This window comes from Cuculus canorus, chromosome 27 (genome assembly GCF_017976375.1).
Source record: "Cuculus canorus isolate bCucCan1 chromosome 27, bCucCan1.pri, whole genome shotgun sequence".
Lineage (NCBI taxonomy): Eukaryota > Metazoa > Chordata > Aves > Cuculiformes > Cuculidae > Cuculus > Cuculus canorus.
This window is the reverse complement of record NC_071427.1, coordinates 5,408,504-5,427,396: the sequence shown is the minus strand read 5'-3', so window position 1 is coordinate 5,427,396 and position 18,893 is coordinate 5,408,504. Positions and strand designations below refer to the sequence as shown.

The following is an 18,893-nucleotide window of genomic DNA, read 5'->3' as shown; positions in this document are numbered from 1 at the left end:
AGGATTTACAGCACTACATCATAGACGTTCTTCAGGATTTGTGTGTCCGAGCAAACTGTCTTCCACGGGGCCACCATGAGCTGTGACATCAACACCACAACTTTATTGCTGAGGCCTCTTCACAGGACATTGGGACTGTCATTTGTTGCTCATCAACCATGGATCAAAACATGGAATGAGGAACACACATTTCGAAAGCAAGAGGTCTCTTGAATCTCTTGAATCTTAAAGCACCTATCAATTGAAACACTTGAGGACTCCCGCCGGGTCCGAGGAATCAAGAACAGGCTCAAGAATTTTACTCAAAAAGAGGCAAACCCAAAATCTGAACCCCCCACCCCCAGAACCTTAATGACACATATGAGGTGAAAGAAGAAAACAAAAGGAAGGGTAGGAAGTTCGAAGTTGGCATGGTAGTTACAGAAGAAATACTAACATAACACAGAGGTGTCACCGCATGCCATCAGGTCTTGTGAATAACAAGGTGACAGATAGTATTATCACATAACTAGGGATTAACTGGATTAGCCGCCAGTCTCTGAAATGAAAACACATTTACAGGAGGCATATTCATTACTAAAAACCTCTCCGTGCTTCACACAGCATAGGCCCAATACAGGTAGTCTAGAAAGGTCCTCTGCAGAAGAAAACAGCTCTTTGCAACTGCTGAACCTTCACAGCATAATTCAGAGTGAGGACAAGAAACCAGGACCATGGAACAGACATCAGGAGCACTAGGGTTTGCCAGCTTCTCCAGGCAGCTGGTTTGCAACTCAAGCCATGAACAGAGGTCACTAGGAAAACAGAATCACTGAGCAGATCCATTTGTTCCTCTTGCTTGCTTGATTTATCTATGGAGAAGTGATATCTAAATTTCAAATAAACTGTATACATACAAAGATGCAAAAACCTGATCAGTTTACACCTGTAGAGCATGTTACTGGAGGGGAAAAAACCATCATGCAGTGGAGATCAGCTTCTGAGGACTGTCACAAGCAACTGTGTGATACATGCTCACAGAAAGGAAAAGTTACTAGGGAATGAATAAAGCAGGGCATGGGCCTGCAGTGGAACACCAACACTGACTAAGAACAGGTATGCACACTCTTCTTTCTTGGGAACAATTCTTTAGCCTCGACGTAAGCAGCTCACGCTTAATCTCAAAGCAACAGCAGTCACAGAAAACTGCCGCAACAGCTGAGACACTGTACGTTAAAAGGATGTTTCCCCCCTCCAAGAACCTGCTCTTCTGCTCATAGCTCAGAGGTGTTCTGGAAAACAGGGCAGGATTTGTCTATCGGAGTCCATGTAATAAATGGACTATAGTTCAAAAGATTTGCTGAATGCCGTTCGAGAGGAAACAACTTCCAGCCACCATGATTTGTGAAAGTATCCCCATTCTGTGCATTAGGAGACGGCTCATTTTAAAAGCAGTGGCTTTTACAGCCCCAAGCTCACCAAAATAGCTTTTGCCATTAGAATTCAGCTCTAATGTGAAGGTCTTGAAAAAAACACACCCAAGAAAGCAATTATGCAGCATAGTTTCTCTGTTACTAGTTCTATTACAGCCCCAACCAAAGCAGATCGGGAGAAAATGTCCACAATTACCTGCTCTGAGGATACCTGTGGAAATGCCCAAGAAAAGCAAGTGAACCCACAGAGCATTCTAGAGCGCTGCTGCAATTATATCTGCATCTAGCGCTTACTACAGTCACCTCAGCAAAGTTCTCTGCCCCCAGTAAACCTTAGGCTACCGTGGCTGGGGTTACTACATCCCTAACCAAAACAGAAGATTCTTTACCTGCACGTTAACAAACAGAAGCAGAACTTATTTGCAAACGCCCTTCCAAGCACAGTGCTAACACGCACAGCAGATGAGACTTGTGTAACGCAGCAGCCTAACAAGGTTCAGCGAAGGGAAAGTCACAGCACAAGAAAAAGAGAAGCAGGGAAACCCAGAACACGCTCAGGGAATCCGAAACCCCCATGAGATGTGGCAATGAGAGCCAGCTGATGGAAGGGAAAAGAGTTTTGCATCGAGACAGAGTGGGAGGGATTCAACAGGTACCAGAACTGCTTCAAAAAAAAAGGGATTCTAGAAGTGCTGGCCGGTTTATTAATTTTCTCTCTGAATCTACCATAACAAGCACCTAACGTCGCCGACTGTATTCCTTCTGTAGTAAGGAACCTTCACTTTCACAAATACTCCAAGTGAATGAATTAAATAAGGAGAAGGATACCTACCACTGATGCAAATGTATATTTTTGGTCCTTTTCTTGTAGGAGCAACAGCACATCGGTTAACAGGACTGCCAGAATATCTACAGTGACAACAGAGGGGGAAAAAAAAGGGAAAAATAAAAAAATAAGATTTTAAAGCAGGAAGTTCAAAAAATCACTCAACTTAAATCTCTTGTGGGAAATGCCATGTCTCTTTGCCATACTGGGTCTCCACCTGGGCTGCCCACAGACAGCCTGCAGCCGTGCAGAACTAGCAGAGCACAAAAAGAGCTGATTTAAAGCCTGAGAACACCCACACAGGAATCCTACACATTGACCCAAAGACTCATGAGGGAACTTCTCCCCCTCAACAGCAGAATCTTCTGGAACTGCAGACATTCACAGTGCCACCTGCTCCTGGCTGCATTCCATGTGCCATTGAAGCTTCTCCTTGAACACCTGAGCAAGGAAGCTGATAGAACATTCACTGATGGACACGGGTTTGATTTTCTAGCAGAACAGACATCATGCAGAACGAAGGCGTCATGGGGCTGACACGACACAATCTTTCAAAGTGTGAACCAGAGCTCGCACAAGATAATGCCTTTCCACAGGAGACTCAGTGAGGATGACTCAGAGCTTTGTCATCTAAAGCCCTCCCTCTTGAATTGGAAAGCAGAGCAGGCAGATAATAAGCGACTTATCACGCACCATTACAGAGATGCTTATTGGACGAGCCAAGAATAGAACAAGTGCTATTTCCTCCAATATCCTATTAACCAAACAGGTTATTTTCATCTTATTTCATACTCAATCGATCAGTAATAAACAGTTACTAAAAAAAAATAAATTATCTGGTTTCCTAGTTCTCCTTGTCCCCTTCCCAGTCCCTCACCTTTGAGTCGCCCCGATGCAGCTTTCCAGTACAGCATTCCATCCAGCAGAAGCCGCCTCTGCCCCATGTCATCCTTCCGGAAGAAAAGCCCATTCTTGAATTTCCCAGATGATTTTAGCTCCATTTTATGCATAATCTCCTTAAGGCGCTGCCCCTTCTCACACTCATTTACCATGGCATCTACATATGTGATTGTGTCCTTAATCAAACTAAGGGCCTGGGTCAGCTCTTCATAATCTTTAGTTCCACCTAAGAGAAAAAAAAAGAGTAAGTCAGTCACATTTTCAACTCTGGAATGCAAGACATCAGCCCTCCAAACATACTTTAACGAGAAGGTTCCATACTGAACATCTAACAGTTTTCCCCCAAGAGCTTCAGTTTGAAAATAGAATAAAATATCCTAAAGCTCTGAACCTCTCATGAACTGACAGGCTTAACTGCTATGGCTTTGTGGTTGTAGGCTTGAAACTGAATGCTGCTCTTGACACCCTGATGAGACAAAACTGATCTGGATCTGCATCTACAACAGCATCTTCAGCTAATGAAGAAGTGAGAAAGCCAGTATAAGGCAGCGTCAGCCCATCTCCCTCACTTGAGGAACGAACACACGAAAACACAGGAGAAAAAGGATCAGGAGACAACTAAACGTGAGGCTTCTAGGAAAGCTTAACCAACCTACCTTCTGTGTTCTGAATGATACGTTCCACCAAGACCGGATACTTGGTGATGCGCTGTGTCACCAGAAGGATGCACTCCTGGACACCCAGCCTCCTCACGATGGAACAGTTGCTGATTTTCTAGAGAACAAAACAGACCCATCATGCCCATTGTATACACTGATCTTCTCACACCCTCGTATCTCCAGTTTTCTGTCTCAGAATGCTGTCGTATGGTTAGACATAGCACCACCAAGTGAACCGCATCTACTAGAGCAAAACTGATAACATCAAAAAATTGATTTTATTACTAGAAAAACATTCTAGATATTATTTTCAACTCCTGTTAGCTAAATCTGGAGCCAAGCAGAGAAAGTTCCAAACCTAAACGGTTTGACTGCCTATCTGCTAACTGACTGGCTTTTATAACAGGATCTGTCCCTAATATGTAGAAAAGTAGTTATTTTTAAAACCAGATCCAACCACCGAACAGCCAAATTGCGTCAATAACAAACAACCTAAGTGTGTTTTAGCCCTGTGTTCACCATTGGGCTGATCCACAGAAACACAGCTCTGTTTAGAAAGGGAAGACTGTAAAGCATCAGCTTCACACAGGTTGGTCTGACTGCTGGCACAGAGCAGCCCTGGCAGCAGAATGCAGCCCCAAGGTCTTTCTTTGTGAGGATTGAGGCTACGTTTTAAAACTCTGGTCACTTAGTTAGTTCCTTGAAAGTATAGGGTTCTCAGTTCTGAAGACACCCAGTTAAGAAGAGCTGCGAGTACAGAGCCACACTGGAAAGTTCCCACAGTATCACTTACTGATGGCTGAAAAATGAGAATACCTAAGGCTGTGCAATGCCATCCAAGATTCAGGTTACGGATCTCTCCAGCCTTTCCTATTAACTGCACGTCACAGTGCACAGCAGGCAAACAAACCACCCAATAAGGAGCCAATCTTTGGGGTTTGGAAACACGACATAGTAGGCAAAACCAGAGTAAGAGCACCTGCTTTTACTATAGTAGCTCATCAACAACATTCCTCATGTATTTAATTTATCATCAAGCCACCTTACACAAGCAGTGATGCAGCAGGGCGGGTCAGTGGCACAGCCATGAACAGAACAAAGACCCTTTTCCCCAGCCCACCTCGTCTCTCAAGAGCCCACCTCAAATTTAACACCCGCTAATTGCGGCTTTGCGTTCAAACAGCTTAAAAGATCTGAGACACAAGATGCTAACAGCCTATCAAACAAGACTATGCCTCTAACCCTGCTCATTCAAATTTAAGAGATCTTCAATTATAAAAATCAAACCTACAGCAGTCAAGTCCATTTTGCACAGTCAGAGTGAGAGATTTCTGCCTGTCATTTACCTTTATTAAGTTTTGGAACTTCTTGTTGCTTTGGAGCAGGTCTTTATAGTGACTAACAGCTTCATTGTGCCCACAGCAGAATACGCCGTATTTTTCTTTCATTCTCTCCCCATTTTCACCTGAAAACTAATGGGAAGTATAAGGATGAAAGACATGAATCATTACACATATACCTACATCCACCACGAGACCCACAGTTAAGATGTATTTTACAGTAACTGATTTCTGAGACATTTCTTCAGTGATTTCAGTTTCTTCTGTACTAGAAATGAGAGATTTGTGCCCTGTGACATCTGAGACTTTGGAATGCCACAAGCTCTCACATATTAAACGATGGGTTTCATAATGAGAATTTTTAAAAGGAATTCTAGGCCTCTGCACTTAAAAAGACCAAGGATGGTAAAAGGCGAGGGGCAAAAAACGGTCACAGTGTACAAAAGAATTTGTAACCACTCCATGCTGGAACAAGCTAAAGTTAGGAGAAGCTGTAACCACTTTAAAGGATGTTTATTTTTAAAAGGGCAGAACCAAGCAGCTTGGCATTAAATGCAGGAGAGCTATGTTAGGATGGATACCAGGTATATGTTACTTTACTTTTGGAACAGACAAAATAGAACCAACCCATTTGCAGCCACACACTTCACACAGGCACACGCACGCGCCCAAGGAACACCTTAAAGAGCATCCCATAGAACTCAGGACCAGATCTGTTCCTGGGAGCCACGCTCACACATTAAACGGGGAAGATAATCTCAAAGTCAGCATTAAAGTAACCTTTACATAACATGGCTTTAACCTTGCACTTCGCTTTTCAGAGATTTAACAGTGTCAAAGGCATGGGTGGTATTCACTTCACACCTGTTTTACCAAGAGGTCTCCAATGTTCTGTATTATATAATTTCGGTCACTGCCTTCTTCCAAGGACTCCTTTCGTCGCTCCTTCAACTGGAGCAGGAACTGCCCGTGCATCTCCAGCAGCTCATCCACACACGGGAAGAGCTTGTTGATGACTGCATTTGGGAACTGCAGCTCCTCTCTCATGGCTTTGGAGTACACCTTCAGCATTATTTTCAGCGTCCTCACATGGTGCATTTCAGTCTGCATCAGCTCTGGGCAAGGGGAAATAAAAAGCCTCAAGTCATTGACATGCTGTGCAGTGCCTGATGAGATATGAAAGAGCAAAGCCCAACAGCCACCACCTTTTGCATCACTTTCTTCTTCCCAGAACTGATGAGGAGCTCCTGAATTTGCCCTGTTGATCTCAAAACCCAGAACACTGGCCAATCCTACTTATTTCATGACACCGCCCAGCTGCAGCTGAGCTACCCCCCAACAGCACAGCTGGGCTCTGCTGACACAGGCATACTGAAAACTATGGGGTGCTTAAAACCATCCACAGGAGGACTTGTGCCCATTAAGATAGGTAACAGACTTGAAAATCTTCACTCATCTGTAGTTTTCAAGCACAACTCAAAGTGGGTGCCAATAAAAATAATAATTTCTGCTTTGTCTCAAAACAGTAGCACTATGAAATAGAAAAAGTTTAAGAATAACAAAAATAAGAAATGCTCTTACCATAAATGACATCTTGCCTTTTTCTAACATCTTTCCTTTGCCTTTTTGCATAAGACTCTTCCACTGCAACACTCCAAGACTCTGCCTCAAACTCGTGAGCATCTGTTTCTGTTTCATTTCGGAGGGACACAGAGTATGCATCTAGACCAAAGACATACACAATTCCAATCATTATTAAATTGTTTCCCACCATACCCCCTCATTGCCATCATTAACAAGAGCCAAACCACTTCAGTGCTGCTTTAAGACCAAGTAAGCAGTTACATAAACACCCTGAAAAGCACAGAAATTCCATACCTTCCAGAAAAATGGAGTCTGCTGTTGAAGGTGCAAGCGAGACAACATCATCTGAAGTCTGCTTAAATTTTATAAAGCCTGAATCCCCTTCATCCATGTCTCCTGCAATTAGTCTAAATGGCCAAAGAAATTAGACCAAGGGATCAAACCAGAACATTAACATTTTATTTTAAGTTGCTGGGGTGGAGGAAAAGAAAAAAAATCAACTACTTCAACAAGCATCTTTCCTAAACTATAGTGCAATTAACTTCAAATAAATATATAAAAGCTACCATTGCACCCAAACTTTCAACAGTCAAATCAATTTAGTAACTCTGTCACTGAAGTACTACAGCTTTAATTAGAGCAGCACGACCAAGTACGAGTTCTGGTATGACATTTTATAAAGGCTTCACCTGGTGACAAGCCCCAGCCAGTTCAGAGTACAAAAGGGCACCTTCACTGAGAAGGGAGAATAACTGTGGCACATAAGTAGTAAAGAGCTACCTAAAATAGCAGAGAGCATTGAATTTGTCTACTATTTTAATCAAGGTATCCTGCAATTTAAAACACTGCTGTCTCATATGTCAGTCAGAACTAGAGTAACTGAACCCAGAAGAGATTACTGAAATTCAACAAGTCTGAAGATAAATATACCCATGAAAACCATATATAAACAGAGATACTCAAACATTGCCCTATTTCATATGATATCTTTCATAACACAGCACAGAGAGACTGAAGACAAGGCAATTTAAACAAAACAAAAGTTAGCTTTCTGTTCAGGGAAATTAATTTCAGCATTAAAAGCTCAATAAATCCCTTCTGAGCTTGAAAACTAACGCGAGTTCTTGATTTAGTTCTGTAATCGTTTTGCTTTTCACATGGTGGGGAGCAGCAGAAGCTGGTGAATGAGAGGAGAAGCCGTTTACTTACCCAAATTTATTAACAGCTCCCGCAGTATTCAATGAAGACTGAGAATTCCCTCTTTGGGTGATAGTCATACCGAGATTCCGCGACAGTACTGGGGTGCCATCCGGTCCCAGGAGAAGACTTCGGGGCTGCTCCTTCAGAGAAGCGGCTAGAGAGGCAAAAATTGAATTGGTGCTCAGAAAGTGAGGCGTACACTGCAGATCGCCTGCTCTCAAACCTCTCTCTGAATGCGGACGGAGAACAGACAGGATCCTGGATGTCAGGAGCTCGTTGTCCAAAAAAACATTCTCATTCCATTTTCTTGAAAAGGAACCACAAAAAGACAGCTCGGGATGAGCTGGGATCGCATTGCCTCTGCCGCTGCTTTTTGAATTTGTATTCCCCATGCTCGCTGCCGGCTGCCCTCAGACCGGGCACAGTAACGTGGCCCCTGAGATGCACTGTTTTTATACTACCTGTGATCCTTCTAGAAATGTAAAGCTGCCACTTAACTTACTGTATTGGCTAAATCAGCAGGTCTGAAGTGCAGGAAATTGGTCCCTACTGTGCCCATTTAGTGTGGAAATTGCAAGTATCTTCTCCTTTAGTAAAACACCCGAACCTACACACAATTATTCACACCCTCCCGTGCAACACAGAACATTTCAAGGCAAACAAGAAAAATCTGAGATCACATAAACCCCACAAGTTCTTTGCAATGCTTACTGCTACACAGTGATTTATAACTGCACGGGCACACACAGAGCCCAATAGGTACCAGAGCTAAATTTAATTTGAATACTGCAGCTTTTAGTGCTTTTTAAATCTAGAAAGCCTGTGAACTGGAAAGATATTTAAAATTTTAGTCACCATTACACAATACATGAAAACCTGTAATAGACTTATAAAAAATGGATACAATTATTTAGCACTAATGTCTGTAATGAACGATAAGGAACAGGAGACAAAATACATCCTTTTAAAAAAGGAGCTGTAAGGGAGTTGAAGATGAAGAATCAGCCAGGCAATCTTTAAAAGTCAGCCCTGATAAGGTCTGCACTGCCCTTTTTTCAAAGTGCTTTTAAGGACACAGGAGTGGAAGAGGAGACCTCGTGGATCCTGAACCCTGGACTCTGCCACTGCAAGGAAGTTTTGCCTTGCATCCAGACCAAACGCCTCTTCCAGTACTGAGCTGGGAAGCTGCTTCAGGACTGGGCTGTTGTAGCAGTTCAAGATGGGGCTCCGGTTCTTGGCCAAGCTTTATGCATTGCCAGTTTACAACTTCTCTTGTAAAAACACTAGCGCCTACCCATCCCCAGAAGTTCCCCTCTGTCAGTCCATGCTCCTCGGTGTGCCTGTGCCTCGACTGCCTGGCTCAAACACAGCTAAATGGAGGTACTCATGTTTCTTCTCCTCATAAAACAGGTTTTTCCACATTTCTTGATATCCCATACTCTACATCTGCTTGTGTCTCATTTCATCTTCCTTGAAACAGTTGACTAGAATCCTATTGGGGCTGTGGATAAGGTTTAATGAATGCCATTTAATAGTAATTATATCACTGTATCTTTTCCTGCTGGAAATACCTTTTCCCAATACCTGTTTGGGTTTTCAAATCGTTTGGCTACACACACAGAGCATTCCCAGCCTACAAACTGGGTAAACTGAGTCTTTCTTCCATCATCGCCAAGTGATGAGCTCCAAAGCCCATTGTGCCGAAAGAAGAGACTGATATTAGCAAGATTTGGAAGGCAGATTTCAACAAAAGCTTAATAATAAATGCCCTCCCATTTCATTTGGGGAAGCATTGAAATCATCAGCCAACAAATTATCTTTCTGTGCTCCACAAGGCAAGAACAAAGAGTTCTGTGTCACAATGGAAGGCCAAATCTAAACACCTCCAGAGGCAAAACACAGAGAGAGGGATGGGGGACACAGCCACAGTTTGTACCTTAATAAAATGTATTTCTCTTTATATCAATACGATATCTTTGTCTTTTTTTTGCTGGGCATTGCAGTCCGCAGTGCTGTACTCTGGGTAAAGACATACAATGCCCATGCTGTTTGCTGTCCCCTTAACCTCCAGCTTATGCTTTTGACTATGGAAAATAAATACTTGCTGCCTAGAAAAGTCTGCACCAACAAAAAGCCATTTTCTGAGTTCAATTAGCACTGTCTGCACACTGCTGCGAGCCCGTATCGATCGCTGCTAACCTATCACACCAGACCAGACTGTGTACCGCAGAGCTGTTTCAACGCCAAGCCCTACAGCCAGCTTTCCTTATTTCCATTATTCCTTACTGTTTCCTATTTTAGACTCTGCACTTTTCCCTAAATGCACAAACCTATTCTTGGTGAGGCAAGCAGCCACTTATCTTCTTAGACCAATTATTCCCTTCACGCTGCCTGTTGGTAAAAATTGCTTCATCAAGAAGTATGCCTTGCAACGCGAGTCAAATGATCCCAAACAGAAACACATGAAACACACACAGGAACACATGGACACTGATGTCGACTATGATTCTTAAAGCCATCATAGCAACCAAATGGACCAACTGCAAGGCAGAAAAGAATTCTGCTCTAGTTAAGGGCAGTTCCCCAAGAGCTACAGAGCCTGTTCTGTTAATGCAGACCTTGTAACATCTACAAATTAAAATGCCATTTAAATTATATATCTCTGGCCATGATGGTCTGTTCCAGTAGCAAAAAAACTACTTCAGAGCCTATGCTGCAATTTCTTCTCCTTTTTTTTTTAACTCCCAGGTCCCTTTTCCCACTTTGTTTCAACAAAGATTTATGTTCAGACCATTAGCGCGAGCTTCTCTTAGAGATTTCTAGCAACCACCAGCTGCAGGCAAGTTTTAAATAGACAATTATGAAAATCTGATGTAAAACAAAGTTCACAGTTCTAGTCTTTTCAGAGGCCAGAGAATAGACAATCAATGAAAAACTGGCTTATTGATCCCTTTTCACCAAGATATTTTGAGGTTACGCAGCAAGAAGGTATCAAGAAAAATAAAAAGACAGAGAGATAAAAACACACAGGAGATTGCTCAGAGCCTCTAAGCCATTCCCAATAGAAAAAAATGCAGCCGTCTTATTAAAAGAGACCTTTTCTATCCTTCAATAACACACTGTGTATGGCCTTTAAAACATATTAAAGAAAAAATACAATCAAACAGATAAGCCTTGAGCACAGAAATCATTCTTTAGTACAAACCTGGGGAAATGCACTGGGGCGAACTCTGCGGAGATCCAGAAGGTCTGTGCTGCAAATCCTTCTGCTATAGGGAAAAAGACAATATTCTTACACATACAGACCAAACTTTCAGTCCAAAATGAATTACCTTTTCCCACCACACAGCACTAACTGTAAGTGAAGCTGTATACCAAAAGTACAAAAGATTTGACATAGCAACAGTTTTGATGTTTTCACATTCCAGAAGAATGGCAGATAGACATGAACATTCAGCATAAAAATCCCATCAAGAATAAACCAGACTGAAACAGAATAAAAAATGAACTTACAGCTGAATTAAAACTATGATCATAAATAATGAATTAAATGAAAGCAATCCCTTTATGTAGACAGTTTTCACCTACACTTTGTTGCCATTTAGTTTACAACGTGAACTAAACTAACCGGCCAGTTTCAACCAAAATTTAAACCTTCCTTTTAAAACTGCATCTCTGGTAATCTGTACAACTTTCTTGTTCTTACAACATGAGGACATTACTATTTATTGAGAGACAATCTAAGATGCAAAGAAATTAAATAAGTAATACAGTCGGCAACAAATAGCTCTTTGGGAGTCTCGCTTCACTTTGAGGATCTCATTTCCAACTTCATTCCCCATATTATTTTGTGTTGCTGCTCCCTCTCTGCTCTCTTCAGGAGGGGTCTGCAAGGGCTGATTCCACCAAGAAAGTTTGGGACATGGCTGGGAGTGGAAATGAAAGCGTCTGAGCAAGTGAACGTTTAAGTTTAAAAGGAAAATGCACAATGCCTTGAGAAGTTTATATATCAAAACCCCCATAAGAACATTTCTGCCCTCAGAAGAGTTACATTCTAAATCACCAATGGCTGAAAGCACTTCCTCTCAACTCTAATTGCCCAGGCTTGAGCTGCTCTGCTCTCTCTTTTCCCCCTGGTGGCACTCCCTAATCTGCTATCAGTCTCTGATATCCTCAACACTGGCAGGTTAAAATAAACTAAAACTCCCTCGAGTGTAATTAGTTATAAGGAGGAGGAAATTATTTTCAAAACCAATACCAGGATAAAAAAACCCGACAGGTAGACAGCTACCCGAAACCAACCTGTGACCTCACAGCACCAGAGTGACTCAGATAAAAAATGAACAGCTTAGCAAGATATAAAGTTCATTACAGTTCAAAAATGAAATCACTTATGCTGCATTGCTCCACTGATAAATAATATCCAACTGTTCCAACCAAGCTCCTCTCCGGCCCTCACACTCTTCCATCAGCTTGGAGATGGCACAACCTACTAAAATGCAGTGGGATAAAACACCGAGGTACCACGTAATTCAATTATGTTCCCCCAAAAGTGATGGGGTCAGGAACTCTGATATGGGTTCATTACAGTCCCGACAGACACAAGCAATGGTAAGGAACTTCCAGTACAGCAATAAACCATTTCACTTCAATTACTATATGACACGTTAATAACTACTTGATGTCCTGAAGATGTAAGGCAAGATTCTGTACTGATGTAAATTAAACACTGGCACTAAATTAAACTTACTATGGCAAGCACAGTTATTAAAGAATAACAGATTTTAACACTGACCTTGGGTCGGCTGCTGCTGCATTCAGCCAGTAAACTCCTGCAGTTCTTATGGACATTCACTGCACAGTCTGAAACACACACACAAAGGTCTTCAATTACTCTGGTCATTCCCACCCAGGGAAAGGAAGAGTGACACCTAAAAGATCTTAAATTTGGAGGAGATGCAGAGTAAGCTCAGGTGTTTCAGTGACCATTCTCATTGTGCATGGCCTGTTCTTGAATTTACACCAAACGGTCAAGCTTTTCTATAACAATACAATTCACACAAGCACAAAGAGACACTACTGGCTGCAAGAACAGCATCCTGCCTCACTGCCACTCAACCAGAGCACCGCTGCCCTCATATCAGCAAAGGCCGTTTCCACGCCTCTCAGTTCAACATTGACACTGTTCAAGAAGGCAGTGATTTATTTGGCTCCACAGGAATGGTTGCCTTTCTGCAGACAGCACTGGTAAGAGCTGAAGTAACTGCAGCAAAGCGAAGTTCAAACCACGCCACAGAACCACTACAGCATCACCACTTTTCTAGCTTCACAAAGGAACCGTTTCCAGCTAAAGTAACCGGAGCAGCCAGTCCCCTCTCACACAAAAAATAAACCCATCAACAGCATGGTAAAAACCAATCTCTTTTTTTCCCTTGCAATAACTACTGCTTGAGAAAACAGGATGACAACGGTAGTGTCACATATTTTGTGCAGTGTTTTCGCACAGCTATAAAATAAGACCCTTCATCAAAAGCAGAGGCAGGAAGGACACCAGCAACCTGGCAGAGGAACCAGGATTTGTTTCTTCCCATATAGTTCAGGCATGCCTGTTAAAACAGAAACAGAACAAACCTGGCAAAAGTAATGCTATATCCTGTTTATGTTTAAAGCACAGGAAAAAAAAAACTATTTAAACTCTCTTCATCCAAACAGAACTGCTGCCCACGCCTGGTGCCAAGGCTGGTGGTCTGCTCTCAGGCTCCTGGCTAACAGAGGGAATTGCTCAGAAGCGACTTCCATAATTACAGTAAAACTCTGAGAATGGGAGCAAAATGCTCTATAAACCACAAAACCCGACTTTTCTATATCTTCAGTGATAAAACTTGGTAATTCTTTCCCTATTAATGTTTGGTAGGACAAATCCTACTTCAAAAGCTCGGTGACCTTGCTAAGCTGACTGTAAGAGGGATATCAACTTTAAAACACGTTTCAATGTTAAACCCATGCACTTGCTCCGTTACAGATAACCACCAATCTCGCTCTCAGTATGCATTTTTTCACTTCACCAGCCGATATAGCAAATAGAGCCGCGTGCGAGATTCCTGTGCTGCTGAGAGAGAACATACCAGAAAGCAGGAAAATGCTACGGGAAATCTCAGAGAACTGCAGTTGAATTCCAGGACTCGATTCTCTAAGAGACCATCTGAAATGCAATTAACTTAACGATTTCCAAGTGGCAGTATTTTTGCCCGGGTAACAGAGAGAGTTTTGAAGAATCAGACTGTTCTACAAGCATCCCTCATTTCACAAAACATGCTCCAGCTTTCCTATCCCACACCCTTCTGCAGACAGCATGCTCCAATTACAGCTAGTGATACTAGTGAGTTTGACTTCCACTTTCTGCACACAAGATTCCTTTGAATTTTTTATTCTTCTGGGCAGCCTCTCTGAATATCAGGGTATGAGAGAACGGCAGGGAGCAAGAAAACAGCAGAGAGAAGAATGAGGGATGAAGAACAGTGATGAAGTGACAGAAACCTGCACACAGAGACTGGTATTTAAAAGCCGAGATGCACACGAAGGGTTGTTACGGGTGTACAGAAACCATAGCTAGCCTTAGAAAGCACAGATGTCAGCCCCAAATGGGAGCACTGCTAAACTCAAAACTGACAAAGACAAGCGGTTTTGTATGTACGCTCAGTAATTGGTAGTGTTTGGTTTTATTTGGATCGAGAATTTGGGAGGGTACAAAAATGAAATGGACAGTTATGCTGGCAAGCTCTTCTCAAACCGGAGCAGCACAGGAGGTATTCCTCAGAGAGGCAGAACTAAATGCTCTTCTGACTGTCACCTAGGCTCTGTTCTTCCCTTCCTCTTCCCTGTCTTCAGCCTCCTCACCCCCTCCCTGGAACTGCAGGAAGATTAATTTGGCAGGGAAAACCAGATTCCCCAAAGGACTTTATTTCCACATAACCTGTGCAGAAGGGCTGCAGCTCTGGCTCGTGCCGAGAACAGCAGTTCAACTGCCTCCACTCCAAGAAGTTGCAAGGAGCGGCAGAATTCCCTGCCTCGCCTTGCTGGTGCCATTGCTTTGGATGCAGCCCAGGATATGGGTGGCTTTCTGGGCTGCAAGCACCCATTGCCGGCTCACGTTGAGCTTCTCATTCCCCAGCACCCAAGTGCTTTTCCTCAGGGCTGTTCCCAATCCACTCTCCATCCAGCCTGTGGTTCTGCTTGGGATTGCTCTGACCCACATGCAAGACCTTGCGCTCAGCTTTGAACTTCCTGAGGTTTGCAGAGCCCCACTTCTCACATTTCCTTATTCCAGAACTGCCATTACCTCTGAAGTATTCTGCGCGGGCAGAAGCGTTCTGCTTGCTCACAGACTCACCAAAACAGGGGTCTCCTCCAGCAAGAAATATTTAAGACCAAGAGGCTCATAAGCATCAGAGATGTTCCTACTCACAATTGAAGATAATTAAATTAATATCTGATATAAAAGAAACCTTCCCTTATGCTTTCCCAAAGGCTCATAGAACTGATTTAACAGTGTTTTATCGGACAACAAATTACAGTGCCCAAAAGCCCAACAGTAATTCATGTATGCAAGAGGACAGTGAAGCTGGCTGAGGAAGGGCAGGTGAACACACTCTCTCCCCCAGCTGCAATACCTTCCACTGGACCAGACACTGGCAATGGCCTATAAATGTCTTCCTGAATTGGATTCCAGGACAACTCTATGACTCACCAGACATGATGACTATCATGACCCTGACCTTTGGTCTGGAACAGCACTGCCCAATAAAATAACGACTACAACTAACAGTCAGAAATGCTGTGTTTAGTCACAAACTGAACTCCTGCCTTATTTTTTTTTTTCTCCAGCACGTGGCTTTTTAGCATTTTAAACAGCAGATTTATAAAAACAAAACAAAACAAAGCCACAACTTCAAAAAAAAAAACCAAACAAAGCCACAACTTCAAAACAGCAAAGTTCAGACAAGGACACCTTTTAGCAGAGATTCCAATGATAAAAGGATTCAAGCACTGTTGTAATGCTAGAGTATATTCACCACCTATTAATTCCAACCAGCTGAAGAGAGCTGTGGACAAAATATCTTGCAAAATAAATCATTTTTCTGTTTTCAAATGTCTGACGCTTCAGCAATCCAAGAGAATACCTCCTCTCTTCACTCGCCCATACACCATACAAGGTAATTCATGTCTGACAATCGAAACCTTTAGTTCTCAACAACTTGCATGTGAATGATTAATGCAGAATATAAAATCTGAATTTACACATAAAGATACACAACACAACGACCAAGAAACATTTCAAACAGTGTTCCAGAAAAAGCAGAGTGACTTTGTGATAAATCTCTTCAGGAGAGAGGATTCCCTGGAACATGAAGTTTCTGTACTGGGTAAATCCAGGTCAAGTATCCGCAGTAACTCAGAAGAGATTTAACTTTGTCCTAGTGGCTTTGGTGACCGGTGTTTACTTGTTTTGCTAAGTTACCTAATTTTGTAGAGGCAGAAAACAAAAAACTGGAAGGGTGCAGGGTGTTGAGATACTTGACATTCTGAAATAGAGACAGTACATGTGTGAGAGCAATAAACAACACTGAACTATCAAGTTTCATCTCCCCTGTAAAAGGACCCCTCTTTGTCTCTAAAAACAACCTATAATTACTTTCTCGCTGTATCTGGTTATATTGTCAAAATATCAGATAGATGGGGCGGAGGGGGGTGTCATGCAACTTCTGGTGCCCTTGGGGGTCTTCTTTAAACACAGAAACCCAAACCAGAACAAACGAACAACTGATGTTTCCTTTTTTTTTAAACAATGCAAAGTAAAATTAGCACATTAGCCAAAGAGAATGATGAGCACCATTCCAATCCTTGCCACACCAAACCCTTCCCCCATCCTACAGGAACGCTACAGGACTGCAGCAACGATGACAATCACAAAAGGTATTCAAAATATTTCGTAGGTAAACAGTAGGTGGAACTACAACACACAGTGGCTGATGGCTCCTGTCTGAGAGACTTATTCATGAGCTTAGTTTTTTTACTGTACCAAAGAGAAACTCACTATAACCTTGTAACTGTAAAATTAAAAAGCCCCCTACAAAACTCTCTCAAGAGGTGAGTGAGAAGGGACAGGCAGCTGTTTCTTCTCTTGGTTTCACACAGAAGGCACAGAGGTACTACAGAAACAAAGCCACAGCACACACTCTTCAAACAGTAATCAGGAATTGCACTTATTCATTAGAGCAGCAAAATCATACACAGTACCAAGAACACACAGAAAACTCTTTCACTTTTGAACCACTCCCTGCTTCTCCCCTACCTCCTCCAAAACTCACTCACTTCTGCCAGGGTTTTCTTTCCAGCATAGCCAAGCTAAGCCTACAATCCGATATCATCTCCCGCTGCTCTCCCTAACGCGCCAGAGCGGTGGAATATTTAAAATGGGTCAGTCACCACAACTGTGGGTACTGAGAAGCTTTCACCACGTTTTTCCTGACACATGCAAGGTGTGTTTATGGACACTCTGGAGTCCTCTCACTGCAGCAGCCGCAGCACCTGTCCTATGCGTAAGCGGGTGAGAAGACAAGGTGCAGGATTTCATTACCATAGGCATGGAATTGGTTGGGTTGAAAGAGACCTCAAAGAACACTCAGTTCCATGGGCTCTCACTGGGTTAGAGGCTCCAAGCCCCATCCAACCTGGCCTTGGACACCTCCAGGGATGGGGCAGCCATGGCTTCTCTAGGCAACATAAGCCAGGGCCTCCACACCCCCACAAGAGAGCATTTCTCCCTAAGATCTCACCTAAGGATGATCACAAGGACAAGGGTGCTCAGGCTCAGGCTTTGGCACAAAAGGAGCCAGTTTCACATCAGCTCGCCCCACTCATGCACACAGCAATATTTTATCTCCTTCTTTACCCACTAAAAGATAGAGGGTGGACTTTCACAAGCAACAGCCCGTCTCGCAGGTTAATCATAGAATGATGGAACGGTTTGGGTTGGAAGGGACCTCAAAGCCCATGCAGTTCCACCTTCTGCCATGGGCAGGGACACTTCCCACTGGATCAGGGACTCCAAACCCCATCAACCTGGCCTGGAACCCCTCCGGGGATGGGGCAGCCACAGCTTCCCTGGGCAACCTGAGCTGGTGCCTCATCATCCTCACAAGAGAATATTTCTCCCTAAGATTTCACCCAAGGATGATCACAAGGACAAGGGTGCTGAGGCTCATACGCACAGTGATATTTTATCTCCTTCTTTACCCCCTAAAAGATTAAGGGCGAACTTTCACAAGCAACAGTAGGTCCTCCAGGTTAATCATAGAATGATGGAATGGTTTGAGTTGGAAAGGACCTCAAAGCCCATCCGGTGCCACCCCCTGCCATGGGCAGGGACACCTCCCACGGGATCAGGGGCTCCAAGGCCCATCCAACCTGGCCTTGAACCCCTCCAGGGATGGGGCACCACTTCCCTGAGCAACCTGGGCCGGTGCCTCCCCCTCACCGTGAAGGATTCCACCCCTGGCCGCCAGCAAACCCTGCGGGCCCTGCTGCTGCGGCTCCGCTCGGCTGAGGGCAGCCAGAGCTCCTCGGGCCGGCCCAGCCCCGGCTCTTACCGGAGTCCCGGGCGCGCTCTGGTCCCGGAGCCGCCGCCACAGCAACAGGAACAGCCGCGGCGACCCGGAAGTGATCGGGGTGCGCGTGCGCAGGGGGAGGGGGAGAGCCCAGCGGGGACCCGGCCCGGCCCCGCGGCGGAGGGGGGAGCGGCACCGCGCCTTCCCCGTCCCAGGGCAGCCTGAGGGCTGGGGGAGTTCAGCCTGGGGAGGAGAAGGCTCTGGGAGACCTTAGAGCAGCTTCCAGTGCCTGAAGGGGCTCCAGGAAAGCTGAGGAGGGGCTGTTCCCAAAGGCTTGTGGTGACAGGATGAGGGGCAATGGGGAT

The 18,893-nt window shown here is 43.8% G+C and overlaps 1 protein-coding gene across 2 annotated transcripts in view; it reads right to left on the bottom strand.

Annotated features, from left to right (window-relative positions):
- Positions 1-18,893, bottom strand: part of ARHGEF18 (Rho/Rac guanine nucleotide exchange factor 18) — a 51,084-nt gene that overhangs the window by 11,894 nt on the left and 20,297 nt on the right. Inside the window, exons 11-20 of one of the 2 annotated variants that reach the window (XM_054050237.1) lie at positions 12,717-12,784; positions 11,127-11,190; positions 7,931-8,075; positions 7,016-7,128; positions 6,719-6,859; positions 6,002-6,252; positions 5,144-5,269; positions 3,795-3,912; positions 3,116-3,364; positions 2,245-2,321 (exon numbers count right to left, since the gene is read on the bottom strand). In XM_054050237.1, the coding sequence (XP_053906212.1) occupies positions 2,245-2,321; positions 3,116-3,364; positions 3,795-3,912; positions 5,144-5,269; positions 6,002-6,252; positions 6,719-6,859; positions 7,016-7,128; positions 7,931-8,075; positions 11,127-11,190; positions 12,717-12,784 (1,352 nt within the window). The remainder of the gene's footprint in view (positions 1-2,244; positions 2,322-3,115; positions 3,365-3,794; positions 3,913-5,143; positions 5,270-6,001; positions 6,253-6,718; positions 6,860-7,015; positions 7,129-7,930; positions 8,076-11,126; positions 11,191-12,716; positions 12,785-18,893) is intronic. The other variant, XM_054050235.1, reaches the window with a different exon arrangement.